This window comes from Elgaria multicarinata, chromosome 13 (genome assembly GCF_023053635.1).
Source record: "Elgaria multicarinata webbii isolate HBS135686 ecotype San Diego chromosome 13, rElgMul1.1.pri, whole genome shotgun sequence".
Lineage (NCBI taxonomy): Eukaryota > Metazoa > Chordata > Lepidosauria > Squamata > Anguidae > Elgaria > Elgaria multicarinata.
In genome coordinates this window covers 1554480-1573438 of record NC_086183.1, presented here as the reverse complement: position 1 = coordinate 1573438, position 18959 = coordinate 1554480, and the positions used below count along the sequence as shown (strand labels likewise).

The 18959-nt window shown below is 45.1% G+C and overlaps 1 protein-coding gene across 1 annotated transcript in view; it reads right to left on the bottom strand.

Annotated features, from left to right (window-relative positions):
• The window catches only part of DCDC2B (doublecortin domain containing 2B), a 39943-nt gene that overhangs the window by 3398 nt on the left and 17586 nt on the right, over window positions 1-18959 (bottom strand). The window contains exons 7-9 of the mRNA XM_063140755.1: window positions 12914-12982; window positions 8545-8728; window positions 4672-4680 (exon numbers count right to left, since the gene is read on the bottom strand). Of these exons, the coding sequence (XP_062996825.1) occupies window positions 4672-4680; window positions 8545-8728; window positions 12914-12982 (262 nt within the window). The remainder of the gene's footprint in view (window positions 1-4671; window positions 4681-8544; window positions 8729-12913; window positions 12983-18959) is intronic.

Genomic DNA, 18959 nt, shown 5'->3' with positions numbered 1-18959 from the left:
ATAGACGGAGCCACAAAATCCGAGGTCTTGAAGGGAATCCAAAAGAAGATCGTGATCAACCATGTCAAAGGCTGCAGTAAGATCAAGGAGAATAAGAACGGAATAAAGGCCTTTAGACTTGGCAATAAGAAGATCATTGGTAATCTTAGTAAGGGCTGTTTCAGTGGAATGCAAAGGACGGAATCCAGATTGAAAAGGATCCAGAGCAGAGTTATTAGAAAGAAAATCAAGACAACGAGAGTAGACCACACTCTCCAGGATCTTTGAAACAAAAGGCAACAAAGACACAGGTCGGTAGTTAGACAGAGAAAGCACATCAAGAGTAGATTTCTTGAGAATAGGAGAGACTGTAGCATGTTTAAAAGAAGAAGGAAATGAACCAGAGGACAAAGAAAAATTAATAATATGAAGCAAGGAAGGGAGGATAGCAGGGATAAGATTAATAAAGACCCGAGAAGGAATCGGATCACGAGAACAAGTGGAAGGCTTCGAAGGGCGCAGTATTGTAGACAGTTCATCAGCTGAGACTGAAGGGAATGCAGAGAAATTTGCAGGAGGAACTGACAGATGAGGAACAGGAACTGGAAGAGGAGCAGAGCTGGCAAGATCAGAGCAAATAGTTTGGATTTTAGCATTGAAAAAAGAGGCAAAGTTATTAGCAGACAGAGAGGCGGGGAGAGATGGTGGATTAGGCTTCAGAAGAGAATTGAAGGACACAAAGAGCCGCTGAGGATGCCTAGCATTTGACTGGATCAACGTTGAGTAATACTGCTGTTTGGCCAATGAAATAGCAGAAGAGAAAGAGGAGAGAACAAATTTGTAATGGACAAAGTCCGCCCAGTCCCTGGTCCTACACCAAAGGCATTCAGCTACCCGGGAACAAGAACGAAGGTAGCGGATGAAAGAGGTGAGCCACGGTTGGGGTTGAGAAGGACGAACTATCGAGTTGTAGATGGAGCAAGATTATCAAGAGTTGAAGATAAGGAGGAATTAAAGAAGGAGACAGCTGAGTCCAAGGAGTCAGCAGAAAAGACAGAAGGAAGAGAGGAGGCTAGAGACTGAGAAAAAGCCTCATAATTGATAGATTGCAAATCATGACAAGAGCGAGAAACAGGATGTGAAGGAGGAGGATTATGAGTAATCATGAAAGAAACTAGATGATGATCTGACAAAGGAAAGTCAGCAGTAGAAAAGTCCAACACAGAGCAATTCCGAGTGAGAACAAGATCCAAACAGTGTCCAAGGGAATGTGTGGGTGCATCAGACCAAAGCTTAAGATCATAAGAGGAAGATAATCAGTGAAATCGTAGAGCTGCAGCGTCTTGAGGGTCATCCACATGAATATTGAAATCACCCAAGATAAGAGTAGGACAGTTATCAGAGAGGAAAAAGGACAGCCATGAATCAAAATCAGAGATAAATTTTGAGGACGAGCCTGGGGGGCGGTACAGAACTGCAATCCGCAGTCGCAATGGAGCGAAAAGCCTCACCACATGTACCTCAAAGGAGGAAAAACAATGTGATTGTGGAATGGAAAGAGGCTGGAACTGGCACAAACTAGGTAATAAAAGACTCACACCACCACCACCACGACCCTCTGGGCGACTAGTGTGAGAGAAAGAGAGTCCTCCAAGAGAGAGGGCAGCAGAGATGGCGGTATCATGGGCAGGAAGCCAGGTTTCAGTAAGAGCAAGGAGGTGAAGAGACCTGGAGATAAACAAGTCCTGAATGACAGGGGCCTTAGAAGCAAGAGAGCGACAGTTCCATAAGGAACAGGAAAAAGGCAGCTGAGAAGAGGGGAGACACCGAATAGGAACTAAGTTAGGAGAGACGAAATTGGAACGAGCCATAAGGAACAGATATGAGGAGAAAAGAATTGAGAGAAGAAAATGAGGAGAGAGAAATAGCAAGAAGCCAGAGAAGTAAAACAAGCGAAGAACAGCATTAAACAGAACAAGCCCGGCCACGACCAGTAGCAAGTGGTCGCAAAACAAGAACAAGAAGGCGGGCACAGAAAAAAGCAAACAAGTAGGATATATAAAAGCAGTCACAGCGCTGAATAATAACCAAACACTGTAGAAGATCATGTCCTGAATCAGAAAGTAGCAAAGACCAGTCCGAGGCTAGGGTTCTTCCTCCGAAGTAACAGTTCCGCTTGACCGGCTTCGCGCCCACGGCAGAGAGCCTCAGGCCGAGAGCCCTTTGGCTCTCATCCTTCGGCTCATGTCGTAGGCTCGCGCCTCCAGCACCCAGAAGCCTTCTGTACCTGCAAGGGGCGGGGCAGACAGACACTCAGCCACCAGGTCGTTTCAAGCCTTGCCCACAGCAGCCTTTCCCCAGCAGCCCAGCACCCAGAAGCCTTCTGTACCTTCAATGATTTCTTGTATGTTTGATTACAGCTGTCACTCAGAGAGAACATGGCGCACTCGCTGGATATTCCTTCCTCCAGAGGCACAAACCCCTATGGCAAGCCGCCTTTTTGCTGGACCACAGACTCCAGGAAACAAATATTCTCTGCCCTCAACTGAAAGCAAACCAAGCTGGAAAATGGGGATGCTGGACACCCAGGTGGGAATAAGCCTGGGGAGTAAGCCAAATCAAGCCTCGTGTTGCACATGCTGCAGCTAGTAAAAACTATTTACAAAATAAAAACTATGTTCTGTGAGAAGGGTTAACAAATAAATTTTATTGGATGTCCTCTTCACTTTCATTGGAACTACTATCATCACTGTCAAAATCACTTTCCTTGTCCTCTTTTTCACTGTCCTCTTCTGTGGCCGTTTCAAGATTTTCGGGAAGTGTTGACCATTGTATCATTTTATGTGGTACCTGCCGTTTTCCAAGTACCAGCTGTGTTCAGAAGGATCAAGGCCATCGTCAGGTTTTCTACAATCTGCTCGTTTCCACAGCCATGACACTGAATTGCTTCTTTTAATCTTTTGGAAATTGTAAATTGTAAATTTTTTTGTAAATTGTAAATTTTTGCTGATAATTTTAAAAACATTTGTTGAAACGATTTAACCTAATAAATTGTCATTTTTTAATATTTCATGTTCAAAATTTTGTAAAGAACATTTGAACATGTTCAACTATAAAAATCACACTTGAACATGTTCAAAATGATCTGTGCATCATTTAGGGTGGATACTTTTGAAATGAAAGCCATGTATGATAAACTGTAAAATCATAGAATCCTAGAATAGTAGAGTTGGAAGGGGCCTATTAGGCCATTGACTCCAACTCCCTGCTCAATACAGGGATCCACCCTAAATCATACTTGACAGATGTCTAGCTGCCTCTTGAATGCCTCTAGTATGGGAGAGACCACACCCTCCCTAGGTAACTGATTCCATTGTCTTACTGCTCTAACAGTGAGGAAGTTTTTCCTTATATCCAGTCGGAATCTGGCTTCCTGTAACTTCAGCCTGTTACTCCTTGTCCTGCACTCTGGGATGATCAAGAAGGGATCCTGGCCCTCCTCTGCATGACAACCTTTCAAGTATTTGAAGAGTGCTATCGTCTCCCCTCAATCTTCTCTTCTCCAGGCTAAACATGCCCAGTTCTCTCATTCTCTCTTCATAGGGCTTTGTTTCCAGACCCCTGATCATCCTGGTTGCCCTCCTCTGAACACGCTCCAGCTTGTCTGCGTCCTTCTTAAATTGTAGAGCCCAGAACTGGATGCAACCCTATTAAATTTCATTCTGTTGTTTTCAGCCCAGCACTCCAGCCTATCAAGATCACTTTCAAGTTTGCTTCTGTCTTCCAGGGTATTAGCTATCCCACCCAATTTTGTGTCATCTGCAAATTTGATAAGCGTTCCCTGCACCTTCTCATCCCAGCGATTAATAAAAATGTCGAAGAGCACTGGGCCCAGAACTGAGCCCCACTCGCTACCTCCCCCCAGTTTGAGAAGGTTCTGTTGAAAAGCACTCTTTGAGTCCGATTCTGTAGCCAACTGTGAATCCAACTAATAGTTGTTCCATCTAGCCCACTTTTAGCTAATATCAAAATCACTTTGTCAAAAGCTTGTCAAATATATTCAAATATATACACTTTGTCAAATATATTCAAGATATATGATGTCCACAGCATTCCCACAGTCCACAAGGGAGGTTACCCGATCAAAAAATGAGATCAAATTAGTCTGACAGGATTTGTTCCTGACAAATCCATGTTGGCTTCTAGTAATCACTGCATTGATTTCAAGGTGTTTACAGATTGACTTCTTTATAATCTGCTCCAAAAATTTCCCAGGGATGGATGTCAGACTAACTGGTCTGTAGTTCCCAGGTTCCTCCTTTTTGCCCTTTTTGAAGATAGGGACAACGTTAGCCCTCCTCCAGTCGTCCGGCACCTCACCCGTCTTCCATGATTTTGCAAAGATAATAGACAAAGGTTCTGAGAGTTCTTCCGCTAGCTCCTTCATTACTCTAAGATTCAGTTCATCGGGCCCTGGAGATTTGAAGTCATTCAAGGAAATTAGGTGTTCTTTGACCATTTGTTTATTAATCTCAAACTGCAATCCTGCCCCCTCCACTTGTGCTTCACTTTTTCCAGGGGGTCATAGCCATGGTTTCGGGAGAAGACCAAGCCAAAGTAGGAATTGAGCACTTCAGCCTTTTCTTTGTCATCTGTTATCAATTTGCCATCCTCATTAAGCAGTTGAACCACCATTTCTTTCTTCTGTCTTTTACTACTCACGTATCTGAAGAAAGCCTTTTTATTGCTTTTAGCATCCCTCGTTAATCTCAGCTCATTCACAGCTTTAGCCTTCCTGACGCCATTTTGGCACTTCTGTGCCACCAGTCTGTACTCTTCTTTTGGTAGCCTGGCCTTCCTTCCACTTCCTATATGTATCCTTTTTTGTTTTCAGGTCATCTCTAAGTTTTTGTGGAGCCACATTGGTTTCTTCTGTTGTCCTCTATCTTTTCTCCTTGTTGCTATTGTTTGTAATTGTGCTTTTAAAATTTCCTTTTTTAAGTACTCCCACCCATCTTGCATTCCTTTTCTCATTAGGCTCACTTGCCATGGGACTTTACTTAACATGGTTCTGAGTTTATTAAAATTAGCTTTCCTAAAATCCAGAGTACGAGTACACGCAGCTTTTGCCTCCTTTATAATCAAGAATTCAAGTATGATGTGATCACTTTCCCCCAGAGTTCCCGTAACTGCCACTTTATCCACTAAGTCATCCCTATTGGTCAATATCAAGTCAAGGATTGCTGATCCTCTAGTTTCTTCCACCACTTTCTGTAGGAGGAAGTTATCACCCATACATGTCAGGAATTTCTAGCAAGGGGCGGCTTTTGGCAGTATTTGTCTCCCAACAGATTTTGAGGTACTTGAAGTCCCCCATCACACTTCCTTGAAACACTGGCAATTTGTTTCTCAAAAGTTTCATCCTCGTCTTCTCCTTGATTGGGTGGTCGGTAGGAGACTCCGATTATCATGTTCTTTTTATTCCTTGCCCCATTTATTTTAATCCAGATGCTCTCCATGGGGCTCCCATTTTCATCCACCTGTATTTCTGTGCAGGGATAGGTATTTTTAACATATAGCGCAACTCCGCCTCCCTTTCTATTTCTTCTGTTATTTTTGAACAAGTTATATCCCTCAATTGCTGTATTCCAGTCATGGGAGTCATCCCACCAAGTTTCAGTTATACCTATCAAGTTATATTTGCCTTCATGTAATAAAAGTTCAAGTCCATTCTGTTTGTTTCCCATACTCTGGGCATTAGTATATAGACATCGAAGAACGTGTGTTTTATAGTCTGGCTTTGTTCCTACATTGTTGCGGACACTATTTTGGGGCACTATTGGAGCTGTTCTCTGTACTGTGGTGCATGGGCCTTCATCCATTGTTGCCTCGAAGTTTATGTCTCCCGCCCCTGTAAGATTCAGTTTACAGCCCTCCTGATGAAGTTCTTCATGCTGTGGCCGAACTCATTCTTTCCAGCCCTTGTGAGGTGCAACCCATCCCTTGCCAGCAGTCCCATCTTCCAAGTAGCGTAGCCCGTGGTCCCAGAATCCAAAACTCTCATGTTGGCACCACCTTCATAGCCAGTCGTTCATCCGGAGTATTTTTCTTTCCCTTTCTAATCCTCTTCCAAGAACTGGGAGGATGGATGAGAAAACTACCTGGGCCCCAAAGTTCTTCATTTTCCTTCCCAGAGCTTCAAAGTCTGACATGATTTCTTCATAGCTCTGCTTGGCAACATCGTTTGTTCCCCCATGGATGAGAAGAAAAGGGTATGTGTCTCTGGGCTTTATGAGCTTTAGCAGCCCTTCAGTCACATCTCTAATCTGTGCTCCAGGGAGACAGCACACCTGGCGAGTCCATGGGCGAGACCTTTTTATTCACTCAGTATTTTAACACTTAATTTTAACTTAAATTTAAATTATACTGTTTTCACTCTGTATTTTAACCTTATACAAATTTTGCTGCATGGTTTTATCCTGGTTGTGCTTTTTATATTGTATTTTGTATTTGTGTTTTTAACCTGTTGGTTGTTTTATGATGGTTTTAATTTTTGTGAACCGCCCAGAGAGCTTCGGCTATTGGGCGGTATAAAAATGTAACAAATAAATAAATAAATAAAATAAATGGGTCTTCACAACATGCTTGAGTTTCAATCCCATGCAGCAGGGAGTCTCCCACAATGACTGACTTCTTGGTCGACTGACCTTCTGCCTCTTGTTCACTGTTGCATGGTGTCTCCTGTAATTCTTCCTCTGCAAACTGTCATCCAGTCTCAGCCTCCAGTAGCTGAAAGTAGTTGCTTAACTCTAATTTTTCCACCGGTGCAGAACGCCCTCTAATTCCTCCGCTCCTAACTGTCACTCTTTTCCAGGGAGTTTCCTCTTCATTGGCTTTCCTCCCCTCAGCATACTCCACTTCTGCTTCAGCTGGCTGTTGCTCTTCAATCTCATGTGCTTCTTGTTGCTGTTGCAGTTCCACCGTTCTGTCTAAGAACTCCTCGACTTCTCTTATTCCTTGGAGGGTGGACACTCGCCACTCAAATTCTCTCGCTTTTTCTTCCAAAAGTGCCACCAGCTTGCACTTGTTGCAGGTGTCCGCCATGTCGATCTCAGGCAGGAACACGAACATTGCACACACTTTGCAGGTCACCACCACTAGAGACTCCTTTCCATCCATATTGTCTATTTCCGTTTTGTTTCTTCCTTTCTGATTGTATTGGAATTGCCTGTGTTTTGTCCTGTCCTCACACGACAAGGTCCCCTACTGTATGAGTATGTCTTAAGAGAAGAAAAATAATTTTTTTCTTTGTTATTTTGTTGGTGTTTTGGGGGGGGGTTCTTTGTTATTTTCCCTTAGAGACCTCCCCCACCGAACTCCCCCTGTCAAACTCCTGTTTGATCCCTCTGTTCGCTCACTCTGATCGCTCTCTCTCTGGGAGCTGGCTTCCTTTTCTAGCTTCCAGTTCAGCTGGGCCAGCTGCTCTTCTCTGCTTCTGCTCAGCTCCAAGTCAGGAAGCAGAATCAATACAATCATACAATCCTAAGAAAGTGGACGTATAACGAGATATCACTCATAATTCCTTAAGTGTTGGGGTAAATCCCATGTTATTATACATTTTCTTAATCATTTAAAAAATGCAACTTTTTTTTCTTGAGTATTCTTTCGAAAGTCATATAGTTTTTGAGTAAATCATGGTGAACCAATGTGAACACTGATTTTATACATTCAAATAAAATTATCTCAAAAACTAATGGCGTTAACAAAAAATGTGTAATTACAAAAAGTATTTGTCATTAAATTTGAAACATCTCAGAAAAAAATCATAAACAGGTGAGGAGTTTTGCATATTTAAATATGGTAACTACATAATAGAGCGGCAGCCATATTGATGACATCATCACACACCCACTGGAATTTTGTAAGACTCACTTTTCTGAGACACTTATGTCATATATAAACAAAAAATATTCACTAAGCTTTTGCACTCGCTGGGGTAAATAAATCCTGGTCTGGCTCTGGGACTATAAGTTACATTTTAGAAAGTTTCTAAGTACAGAGAATTTAACCCCACATGCATAATGATGGAATTCACAACCCCACAATGTTGTTATGACCATGAGCTAGCAGAAGATTGCTTTTTAAAGTGTCAGGACAAATTCATGGAAGAGAGGTCCCAATTCAGAGGTAGTGTATCTTGAATGTCAGAGGCTGGTGACAAACATCAAAGGGTGGCTTTCATATACTGCCTGCGAGCTTTATCATCTGGCTGGTTATTTTGGAAACAATGCTGGACTAGCTGAATCTGGTCTTATCCAGCAAGGTAGTTCTTATGTGCTGATCATTGTAGCTCCTCAAGACAGCTCAATAAAACCCACTCTCAACTTCCTTGTGAAAGTCAGATCTGAAGATACTCAGTGGGATACTTGCTGATGGAGAGGAGTTAGAATACATCAAGCTTTCTAAGATCTACACAGCTCACCAGCACCAACCAAGTATTATATCCACTGCTGCCACTGTGTTTTACATTGTTTCTAGGCATTCTTAGCAACCCTTTTCTTTTACCTTGGTCAGACATCTGGTGAGCATTCTGGTAGATGTACCCATCCTGGATTCGCTTGGCATGAAAGATGGATGACTTCTCATCTTTGTGTTGGTATTTCCTGGTTTGCTTGTGCACCACCACAGAAGAACATGGCATGTTTTCTTTCTGTACAATTCCTGTGGACTGCACCCTCCGAAGATTGAGCTGGAAATCCCATTCAAGAAAAATGCATAAGGGGGAAAGCAAAATGTACAGTGAACCGTAGCTGGTCATTAAGGAAAGGCTTCCTGGAATAATGACGTTTTCAGGAGGCGCCGAAAGGAATACAAAGTTGGCGTCTGCCTGACCTCCCGAGGCAGGGAATTCCATAGGAGGGGGGCTACAACACTGAAGGCTCTTCGCCTGCTGGACTCCAATCAGAGAATGGATCTATGTGGAATCACCAGGAGCAGGCCCTCGGATGACCTCAGTGATCAGGCAGGTTGGTAGGGGAAAAGGCGCTCTCTTACGTATCCTGGTCCCAAGTTGTTTAGGGCTTTGTACACAAGTACAAGAACCTTAAATCTGGCCCGGTTAGCGAATAGGCAGCCAGTGCAGTTCCCTTAGCAGAGGAGTTACATGCTGGAAATGGGCAGCTCCAGACACCAGCTGAGCTGCAGCCTTCTGCACTAGCTCCAGCTTCCGGAGCAGCTTTAAGGGCAGCTCCACAAAGAGCACAATGCAGTAATTCAATCTTGAGGTTACCAAATATGCCTGTATCACCATGGCCAAGCTATCCCTGTCCAGGAGAAGCCATAGTTGGTGAACCAGCCAAAGCTGGTAAAAGGCACTCCGAGCTGTGGCGGCTACTTGAGCCTCCAATGACAGAAATGGGTCTAAGAGTACCCCCAAACGACGAACCTGTTCTTTCAGAGGCAGTGCAACCCCATCCAGAACAGGCAATGAGCTCGGGAACTCGGGAACCACTCACCCACAGGGCTTCCGTCTTGCCAGGATTCAGTCTCAGTTTATTGGCCCTCATCCAGCCCATTACAGAGTCTAGGCACTGGTCCAGGACCTGCACAGCCTCATCTGATTCAGTTGTCACAGGGAGATAGAGCTGCGTGTCATCAGCATATTGATGGCATTTAGCTCCAAATCCCCTAATGATCACTCCCAACGGCTTCATATAGATGTTAAATAACATTGGGGACAAGATGGTGCCCTGCGGCACCCCATAGCTCAATTGCCAGGAGGCCGAGGACTGGTCACCCATTGCTACTCTCTGAAAACGACCCCGTAGGTAGGACCGGAACCACTGTAAAACAGTGCCTCCGATGCCCATCCCATGGAGTCGATCCAGGAGGATACCATGGTCGATGGTATCAAAAGCCGCCGAGCAATCGAGCAGGATTAACAGGGTTGCATTCCCCCTGTCCCTCTCTCGATAAAGGTCATCCATCAGGGCGACCAAGGCTGATTCAGTCCCGTAACCAGATCGGAATCCAGACTGGAATGGGTCCAGATAATCAGTATCCTCCACGAGTGCCTGCAGTTGCTCTGCCACAACCCTCTCAAGTACCTTCCCTAAAAGGGGGGTGTTTGCGACTGGGCGGCAGTTGTCTAATACCATCGGGTCCAGGATGGGCTTCTTCAGGAGTGGTTGCACTACTGCCTCCTTAAGGATAGCAGGGAACACCCCTTCCCGGAGGGAAGCATTTATCACCCCCTGGACCCACCCAGTCAAAGCCCCTCGGCTTGCTTTTATAAGCCAGGAGAGACAGGGATCGAGAGGGCAAGGGGTTGGTCGCATTGCTGCAAGCACCTTGTCCACATCATCAGGCCACAATAACTGGAACTGATCCCACAAAATTGGGCAGATGGTGGCATCGGACACCTCAACTGGAACTGCACTAACAACAGTGTCAAGCTCGCTGCAGAGAGAAGTGATTTTGTCCTCAAAGTGTGATGCAAAAAGGTCACAGCGGGTCCTCGACGGGGCCAAGGCCCCATTTGCTGGGGAGGAAGTTAGCAGCCCCCGGACCACCCGGAAGAGCTCCACTGGACGGCTACTCGAGGACGCAATGGAGGCAGCAAAATAATTTCAAACCCTAACTTCAAAATAAGAGTAATTTCATCAATCCGGAAAGGGTGGGGAACCACTGGCTTTCCAGATATTGGACTCCCAAGCGCCAGTCAAATGATGCTAGTCCAACAAACACCTAGAAGGCTGCAAGTTCCCCACCCTGCTCATGGAAAAGTGATTTCCATGAGTTATGAATTACTTCAGGTGGGAGCTCAACTCCGCTCTGGCAACATTAATGATCCATGATGCCCTAAGGCAGTCTTTCCCAACCTGGTCCTCTCCAGATGTTTTGGACTTCAACTCATATAATTCCCAACCATTGACCATGCTGGTTGAGACTGCTGGGAGTTGAAGTCCAAAACATCTGGAGAGGACCAGGTTGGGGAAATCTGCTCTAAGGCTTGCCTTCACCATCATTCAAGTTGCCACTGCTGAGGTCTGTGTGCTCCTGTCGCACATTTAATTGCTGTCACAAGTAGGCTCTTTGCATAAACAAAGAAGGTGGGCAAATGTAACACACCGGCCCTCCTAGGATTGGAGGGGGATACAGAACTGTTTCCACAGCACTGTTAAGATGGGGAAGAGCCAAATTGAAATTGCTTAGCACTTTTCAGGATACATGCGCTTGCTGTTAAGTGTCTACTAATGTTCAACCAACATTTTGCCTCTTTGAACTCAGCCCAGTTTGCAAAGAACAAACAAATAACCTTGCAAGAATGGAAAATTTGACTGAACTGAGCAAAATAAAATTCAACGGAGACCATTCAGATTTTGAGGGAGGGGGCGTCAAATGCAGGTACAGGATGGCAGTAGTGCATGTAAACAGCCCAGGTCTCAGGATTGTAGCTGATCACAAGCTGAACATGAATCAACAATGTGATGCAGCTGCAAAAAAAGGGTAACGTGGTTTTAGGCTGCACTAGTATCACCATGGATTCCAAGCTTGCTTCCAGATGGAATTCGCTAGCAACTAGAAGGCCTTGTGGCTATTTCATCTCTTTTTTCCCCTCAACAGATTTTCTGCAGTAAGGAAAAAGTCAGAAGAAGCAAATGGAAAACACAGGAGGGTTACACCTGAAAGACGACCACGACCAGACCTCTGCGAATGAGGCAGGGTGATGGCATCATAAAAAGCTGCCAAAGTCTCAAGAAATAATCATTCCATTGTCTTCCATAGTAGTCAGACCTCATCGGGGGCACGATTCTGGGCCACGGCACGTGAAGGAGGGTATAGACAAACTAGGGCAGTTTCAGGGGAGCAGTGAAGCTGTTCAGGGATATGGGGATCTTTAGCCTGGAGATGAGACGCCTGAGGGGGACCAAGAGAGCACTCTTCACGCTGCCCAAGGGCTCTTGCATAGAAGACTTGTTCCCTGTGGCTCTAGAGGGAAGATCTAAAATGGCCATAAGTTACAGGAGGGTAAATTTTGAGTGACTATTAGAAGGAATGTCATAAGACCCAATTACTTTGGGAGGTCAGGAGCAGCTCAAGACATTTTGCTGCCTAAGCCAAAGAGCAAGATGGTGCCCCTCCTGTTCCATAGACAAAAGCCAACTGGCTGTTTCTTCAGCACTGGCAATGGAGCAGCCTCCTCCCCTGCCCTGAAGGCAGCAGGTTAGCTTAGGGGACACAGGGCAGGCCGCTTGGCACCCCGCTCTCTCCTCCACCGCCTTGCTGCTACTTGAGGCCACTGCCTCACTCTGCTTAATGGCAGGGCCGGCCCTTGGAGGTGATCTCTCCCTCACTAGAGGTTTTCGAGAAGAGGCTGGACAGCCACCTAGCCAGGGGAGGCTTGCGGCACCCATGTCAGTGGGGCAGTGAATCCACTCCAGGTTTCAGTCAGAACTCTCAAGGAGCCTCCAAGGTGCACCTGCCTCCACGGCATCTAGCTCTGCATTTGTTGTGTAGAGGAGGGGGGTGGAGGAAGTGGCCCCCTGCAGCTCTGGTTCCGTGGAAGGGTCGCCTCGTGGCGGTTTCTCCCTTTCAAAAACGGCAATCTTAAATAATCCACACACGCACGCAGTTATACGTGGACACAGGAAAGTGGCATTTAATTCCCACTGAGTTCAAGAATAGTGTTTTAGAATGGAGGATATATCAATCGAAAACATTAAAAAAATGTCAAAGATGTATTTAAAATGTTTCACAAACCTAGAAGGTCCCCAAAACTACTTTGCAATAATAGAAAAGATGCTGGTTTTTTTGAAGTTTGATTACATCACCTCCACTTCAACATGAAACATTCCTTCGGTCCTGAAAGAGAAGTTTTAACATAGGTCCCCCGTTTGCAGCTCTGAGCCCCAGCGCTTGCCATTGCCATTACCTGCTGTGGTGGTTCCAGGAGTGCAGAGTCACTGGCTCCATCTTGGGAAGCCAGGTGGAGCTTGCCAAACTGAGGACAATAAGATAACACTTTAATTAAGAGAGTGAATTAATTGAATTGATTAACAATTTAGCCATAGACTACCCCATTTTAACAAAAGAGCAAGTTTTATATAGCACTTAGGGCTAAAAAGAGCCTCGTGTGGCGCAGAGCGGTAAAACAGCAGTTTCTGCAGCTGAAACTCTCCCCACAGCCTGAGTTCGATCCCAGCGGAAGCTGGTTTAAGGCAGCCGGCTCAGGTCGACTCAGCCTTCCATCCTCCCGAGGTTGGTAAAATGAGTACCCAGTTAGCTGGGGGAAAGGGAATAATGGCCGGGGAAGGCAACGGCAAACCACCCCACTATAAGGCCTGCCAAGTGAAAGCTGGCGTCCCTCCAAGAGTCAGTAATGACTCAGTGCTTGCACGAGAGGTTCCTTTCCTTTCCTAGGGCTAAAATGCTGAGGAGGTTAGGCATGGCGCACCGCTAGAGCTCACTGAGGGAAGTCTCTGTCCATTCTATTCCCCTGAAGGGGGCTGCACTACGGAGGGGGAAGGGGGAAGCCACAGAACTTTGCCCCTTGGATTACTCCCCACCTCACTTCAAATCATATTGACTGCAAAGCTATGTATGGAAGTTTACATAGGAAAGTCTACCTAGTGACTGAAGATAGTACTACAGACTTCAGCAACAGGGAAACTTTTATATTACTTTAAATTGCGTAATGCATTGTAAAAACAAAATAACTCCAAGGTGCACACTCCATAGGTCTCCTTTATATAAACATCAAGTTTCACTTCTCTAGGTTTCACGGCCTTGGAGCTCTGTTGCTGACAGACAGACAGACATCTATTATTATTATTATTATTATTATTATTATTATTATTATTATTATTATTATTATTATTATTATTATTTTCATGTTTATGAGATGCCCAGAAAACATTCTTAGTGGATGGCCTACATAAATTACAAAAATAAATAGTGTGGAAGCACCCACAGCCTGACTTTTGAGTGGGAGTATGTGAGGTCAGGAGATGAGTGCTACACATGCATTTTGGTTTTTTTGGGGGTGTGTGTGTGTGTTGATTTCTTTTATTTATTTTTAAGGAGGTGGGATTTTGACATGGGCAATGATTATCACACAGGTAAACCTATCACAACTCAGCAAGCATTCAATACTTTGCAGTACCAGGTCTCCTTTTATGATCCTATTAATGATCTATTAATACTAGGAGCTACCTGCCTGGAAGCTGCCTTGGGCTTGCTCCACATGTCATCTGAGTGCTGAGTGCTGAGTGAGAGGTCGGTGTGAATAGTTGCTGCAGGAGCTGAAGGGGGAGTGGCCTGATTGTCAGTTGGACTCAGCAATCAGTGCCTAATTGCTGTTGATTGTTGTTGGCATTTCAGTGACCTCATTCTGGTTCCTGACTTGGAGCTAAGCAGAAGCAGGGAAGAGCAGCTGGCCCAGCTCAAGTAGGAGCTATAAAAGTAAGCCAGATTCCCAGGGAGCGAGCGAACAGGAGTTCGGCAGGGGAGGTCAAGGGGGAGGCCTCTTAAAAAATAAATAAAATAATAAAAAAATAATAAAAAATAAAAATAAAAAAGAGGTGGGGGGGGGAAACATAAAGAGAAAAAAACCCCACAAAACCACCACCAAACAAAAGCAAAAAAACCCCAAAAGATTACTTTCCCTTAAGACATCCTCATATAGTTGTGTACCTTCAGAGAGGACACAACAAAGCAAAGGCAATTCTACTATAATCAAAAAGAAAAAAAAAACAAAGCAGAAATCGACAATATGGATGGAAAGGAGTCCCTAGAGGTGGTGACCTGCAAAGGGTGTGCAATGTTCGTGTTTCTGCCTGAGCTCAACATGGCGTATACCTGCAACAAGTGCAAGCTGGTGGCACTTTTGGAAGAAAAAGTGAGGGGACTTGAGCAGCGAGTGTCCACCCTCCAAGGAATAAGAGAAGTCGAGGAGTTCTTAGACCGAACGCTGGAACTGCAACAGCAACAAGAAGCACATGAGATTGAAGAACAACAGCCAGCTGAAGCCGAAGTGGAGTATGCTGAGGGGAGGAAAGCCAATGAAGAGGAAACTCCTTGGAAAAGAGTGACAGTTAGGAGAGGAGGAATTAGAGGGCGTTCTGCACCGGTGGGGCCATTGGAGTTAAGCAACCGCTTTCAGCTTCTGGAGAATGAGACTGAAGGACAGTTTGCAGAGGAGGAAGTACAGGAGACACCATGCAACAGTGACCAAGGGACAGAAGGTAGGTCAACCAAGAAGAAGAGAAGAGTAGTCGTTGTGGGAGACTCCCTGCTGCGTGGGATTGAAACCCAAGTATGTCGTGAAGACCCATGGACTCGCCAGGTGTGCTGTCTCCCTGGAGCACAGATTAGAGATGTGACTGAAAGGTTACCGAAGCTCATAAAGACAACGGACACATACCCCTTTCTTCTCATCCATGTGGGAACAAATGATGTCGCCAAGCAGAGCTACGAAGAAATCATTTCAGACTTTGAAGTTCTGGGAAGGAAACTGAAGAACTTTGGGGCCCAGGTAGTTTTCTCATCCATCCTCCCGGTTCTTGGAAGAGGATTAGAAAGGGAAAGAAAAATACTCCGGATGAACGACTGGCTTCGAAGGTGGTGCCATCGTGAGAGTTTTGGATTCTGGGACCACGGGCTACGCTACTTGGAACATGGACTGCTGGCAAGAGATGGGTTGCACCTCACAAGGGCTGGAAAGAATGAGTTCGGCCACAGCATGAAGAACTTCATCAGGAGGGCTTTAAACTGAATCTTACAGGGGTGGGAGACGTAAATTTTGAGGCAACAATGGATGAAGGCCAATGCACCACAGTACAGAGAACAGCTCCAACAGTGCCCCAAAATAGTGTCCACAACAATGTAGGAACAAAGCCAGACTATAAAACACATGGTCTTCGATGTCTCTATACTAATGCCCAGAGCATGGGAAACAAACAGAATGAACTTGAACTCTTATTACATGAAGGCAAATACGACTTGGTAGGTATAACTGAAACTTGGTGGGATGACTCCCATGACTGGAATATAGCAATTGAAGGATATAACTTGTTCAAAAAGAACAGAAGAAATAGAAAGGGAGGTGGAGTTGCACTATATGTTAAAAATACCTATCCCTGCACAGAAATACAGGCGGATGAGATTGGGAGCCCCGTCGAGAGCGTCTGGATTAAAATAAATGGGGCTAGGAATAAAAAGAATATGATAATCGGAGTCTACTACCGACCACCCAATCAAGGAGAAGACGAGGACGAAACTTTTGAGAAACAAATTACCAGTGTTTCAAGGAAGTGTGATGTAGTAGTGATGGGGGACTTCAATTACCCTGATATCTGTTGGGAGACCATTACTGCCAAAAGCGGCCCTTCCAAGAAATTCCTGACATGTATGGGTGATAACTTTCTCCTACAGAAAGTGGTGGAAGGAACTAGAGGATCGGCAATCCTTGACTTGTTATTGACCAATAGGGATGACTTAGTGGATAAAGTGGCAGTTACGGGAACTCTGGGGGAAAGTGACCACGTCATACTTGAATTCTTGATTATGAAGGAGACAAAAGTCGAGCGTAGCCATACACGTACTCTGGATTTTAGGAAAGCTGATTTTAATAAACTCAGAACTATAATAAGTAAGGTCCCGTGGCAAGGGAGCCTAAAGAGAAAAGGAGTGCAGGATGGGTGGGAGTATCTAAAAAATGAAATTTTAAAGGCACAGTTACAAACAATTCCAACAAGGAGAAAAGATAGAAGACAACAGAGGAAACCAATGTGGCTCCACAAAAAGCTTATTGATGAACTGAAAACAAAAAGGGATACATATAGGAAGTGGAAGGAAGGCCAGGCTACAAAAGAAGAGTACAGACAAGTGGCGCAGAAGTGCCGAAATGGCGTCAGGAAGGCTAAAGCTGTGAATGAGCTGAGATTAGCGAGGGATGCTAAAAGCAATAAAAAGGCTTTCTTCAGATACGTGAGTAGTAAAAGACAGAGGAAAGAAATGGTGGTTCAACTGCTTAATGAGGATGGCAAATTGATAACAGATGGCAAAGAAAAGGCTGAAGTGCTCAATTCCTACTTTGCCTCGGTCTTCTCCCAAAAGCGGGTCTATGACCCCCCTGGAAAAAGTGAAGCAGAAGTTGAGGGGGCAGGATTGCAGTTTGTGATTGATAAACAAATGGTCAAAGAACACCTAATTTCCTTGAATGAGTTCAAATCTCCAGGGCCCGATGAACTGCATCCTAAAGTAATGAAGGAGCTAGCGGAAGAACTCTCAGAACCTTTGTCTATTATCTTTGCAAAATCATGGAAGACGGGTGAGGTGCCGGATGACTGGAGGAGGGCTAACGTTGTCCCTATCTTCAAAAAGGGCAAAAAGGAGGAACCTGGGAACTACAGACCAGTCAGTCTGACATCCATCCCTGGGAAAATTCTGGAGCAGATTATAAAGAAGTCCATCTGTAAACACCTTGAAATCAATGCAGTGATTACTAGAAGCCAACATGGATTTGTCAGGAACAAGTCCTGTCAGACTAATTTGATCTCATTTTTTGATAGGATAACCTCCCTTGCGGACTGTGAGAATGCTGTGGACGTCATATATCTTGACTTCAGCAAAGCTTTTGACAAAGTACCACATGACATTCTGATTAACAAACTAGCTAAAAGTGGGCTAGATGGAACAACTATTAGGTGGATCCACAGTTGGCTACAGAATCGGACTCAAAGAGTACTTATCAATGGAACCTTCTCAAACTGGGGAGAGGCAACGAGTGGGGTGCCGCAGGGCTCAGTCCTGGGCCCAGTGCTCTTCAACATTTTTATTAATGATTTGGACGAGGAGGTGCAGGGAACGCTGATCAAATTTGCAGATGACACAAAATTGGGTGGGATAGCTAATACCCTGGAAGACAGAAACAAACTTCAAAGTGATCTTGATAGGCTGGAGTGCTGGGCTGAAAACAACAGAATGAAATTTAATAGGGATAAATGCCAATTTCTACATTTAGGGAATAGAAACCAAATGCACAGTTACAAGATGGGGGACACTTGGCTCAGCAATACTACAAACGAGAAAGATCTTGGAATTGTTGTAGATCACAAGCTGAATATGAGCCAACAGTGCGATATGGCTGCAAGAAAGGCAAATGTTATTTTGGGCTGCATTAATAGAAGTATAGCTTCCAAATCACGTGAGGTACTGGTTCCTCTCTATTCGGCCCTGGTTAGGCCTCATCTAGAGTATTGCGTCCAGTTCTGGGCTCCACAATTCAAGAAGGACGCAGACAAGCTGGAGCGTGTTCAGAAGAGGGCAACCAGGATGATCAGAGGTCTGGAAACAAAGCCCTATGAAGAGAGACTGAAAGAACTGGGCATGTTTAGCCTGGAGAAGAGAAGATTGAGGGGAGACATGATAGCAGTCTTCAAATACTTAAAAGGTTGTCACACAGAGGAGGGCCAGGATCTCTTCTCGATCCTCCCAGAGTGCAGGACACGGAATAACGGGCTCAAGTTAAAGGAAGCCAGATTCCGGCTGGACATCAGGAAAAACTTCCTGACTGTTAGAGCAGTGCGACAATGGAATCAGCTACCTAGGGAGGTTGTGGGCTCTCCCACACTAGAGGCATTCAAGAGGCAGCTGGACAACCATCTGTCAGGGATGCTTTAGGGTGGATTCCTGCATTGAGCAGGGGGTTGGACTCGATGGCCTTGTAGGCCCCTTCCAACTCTGCTATTCTATGATTCTATGATCTCCTGAGATTCATTGAAGGTGACCTATATGTAGGCGCTTTGGTGCCGGGAGGCGCCTTGCACCCACATTTGCCTTCCTTCCCGGGGGTTGAATGGGAAGGAAGGCAAGTGCAACTTTTCCTGGAGGTTGCCCAGTCCCCCACATAGAATCATAGAATAGCAGAGTTGGAAGGGGCCTACAAGGCCATCAAGTCCAACCCCCTGCTCAATGCA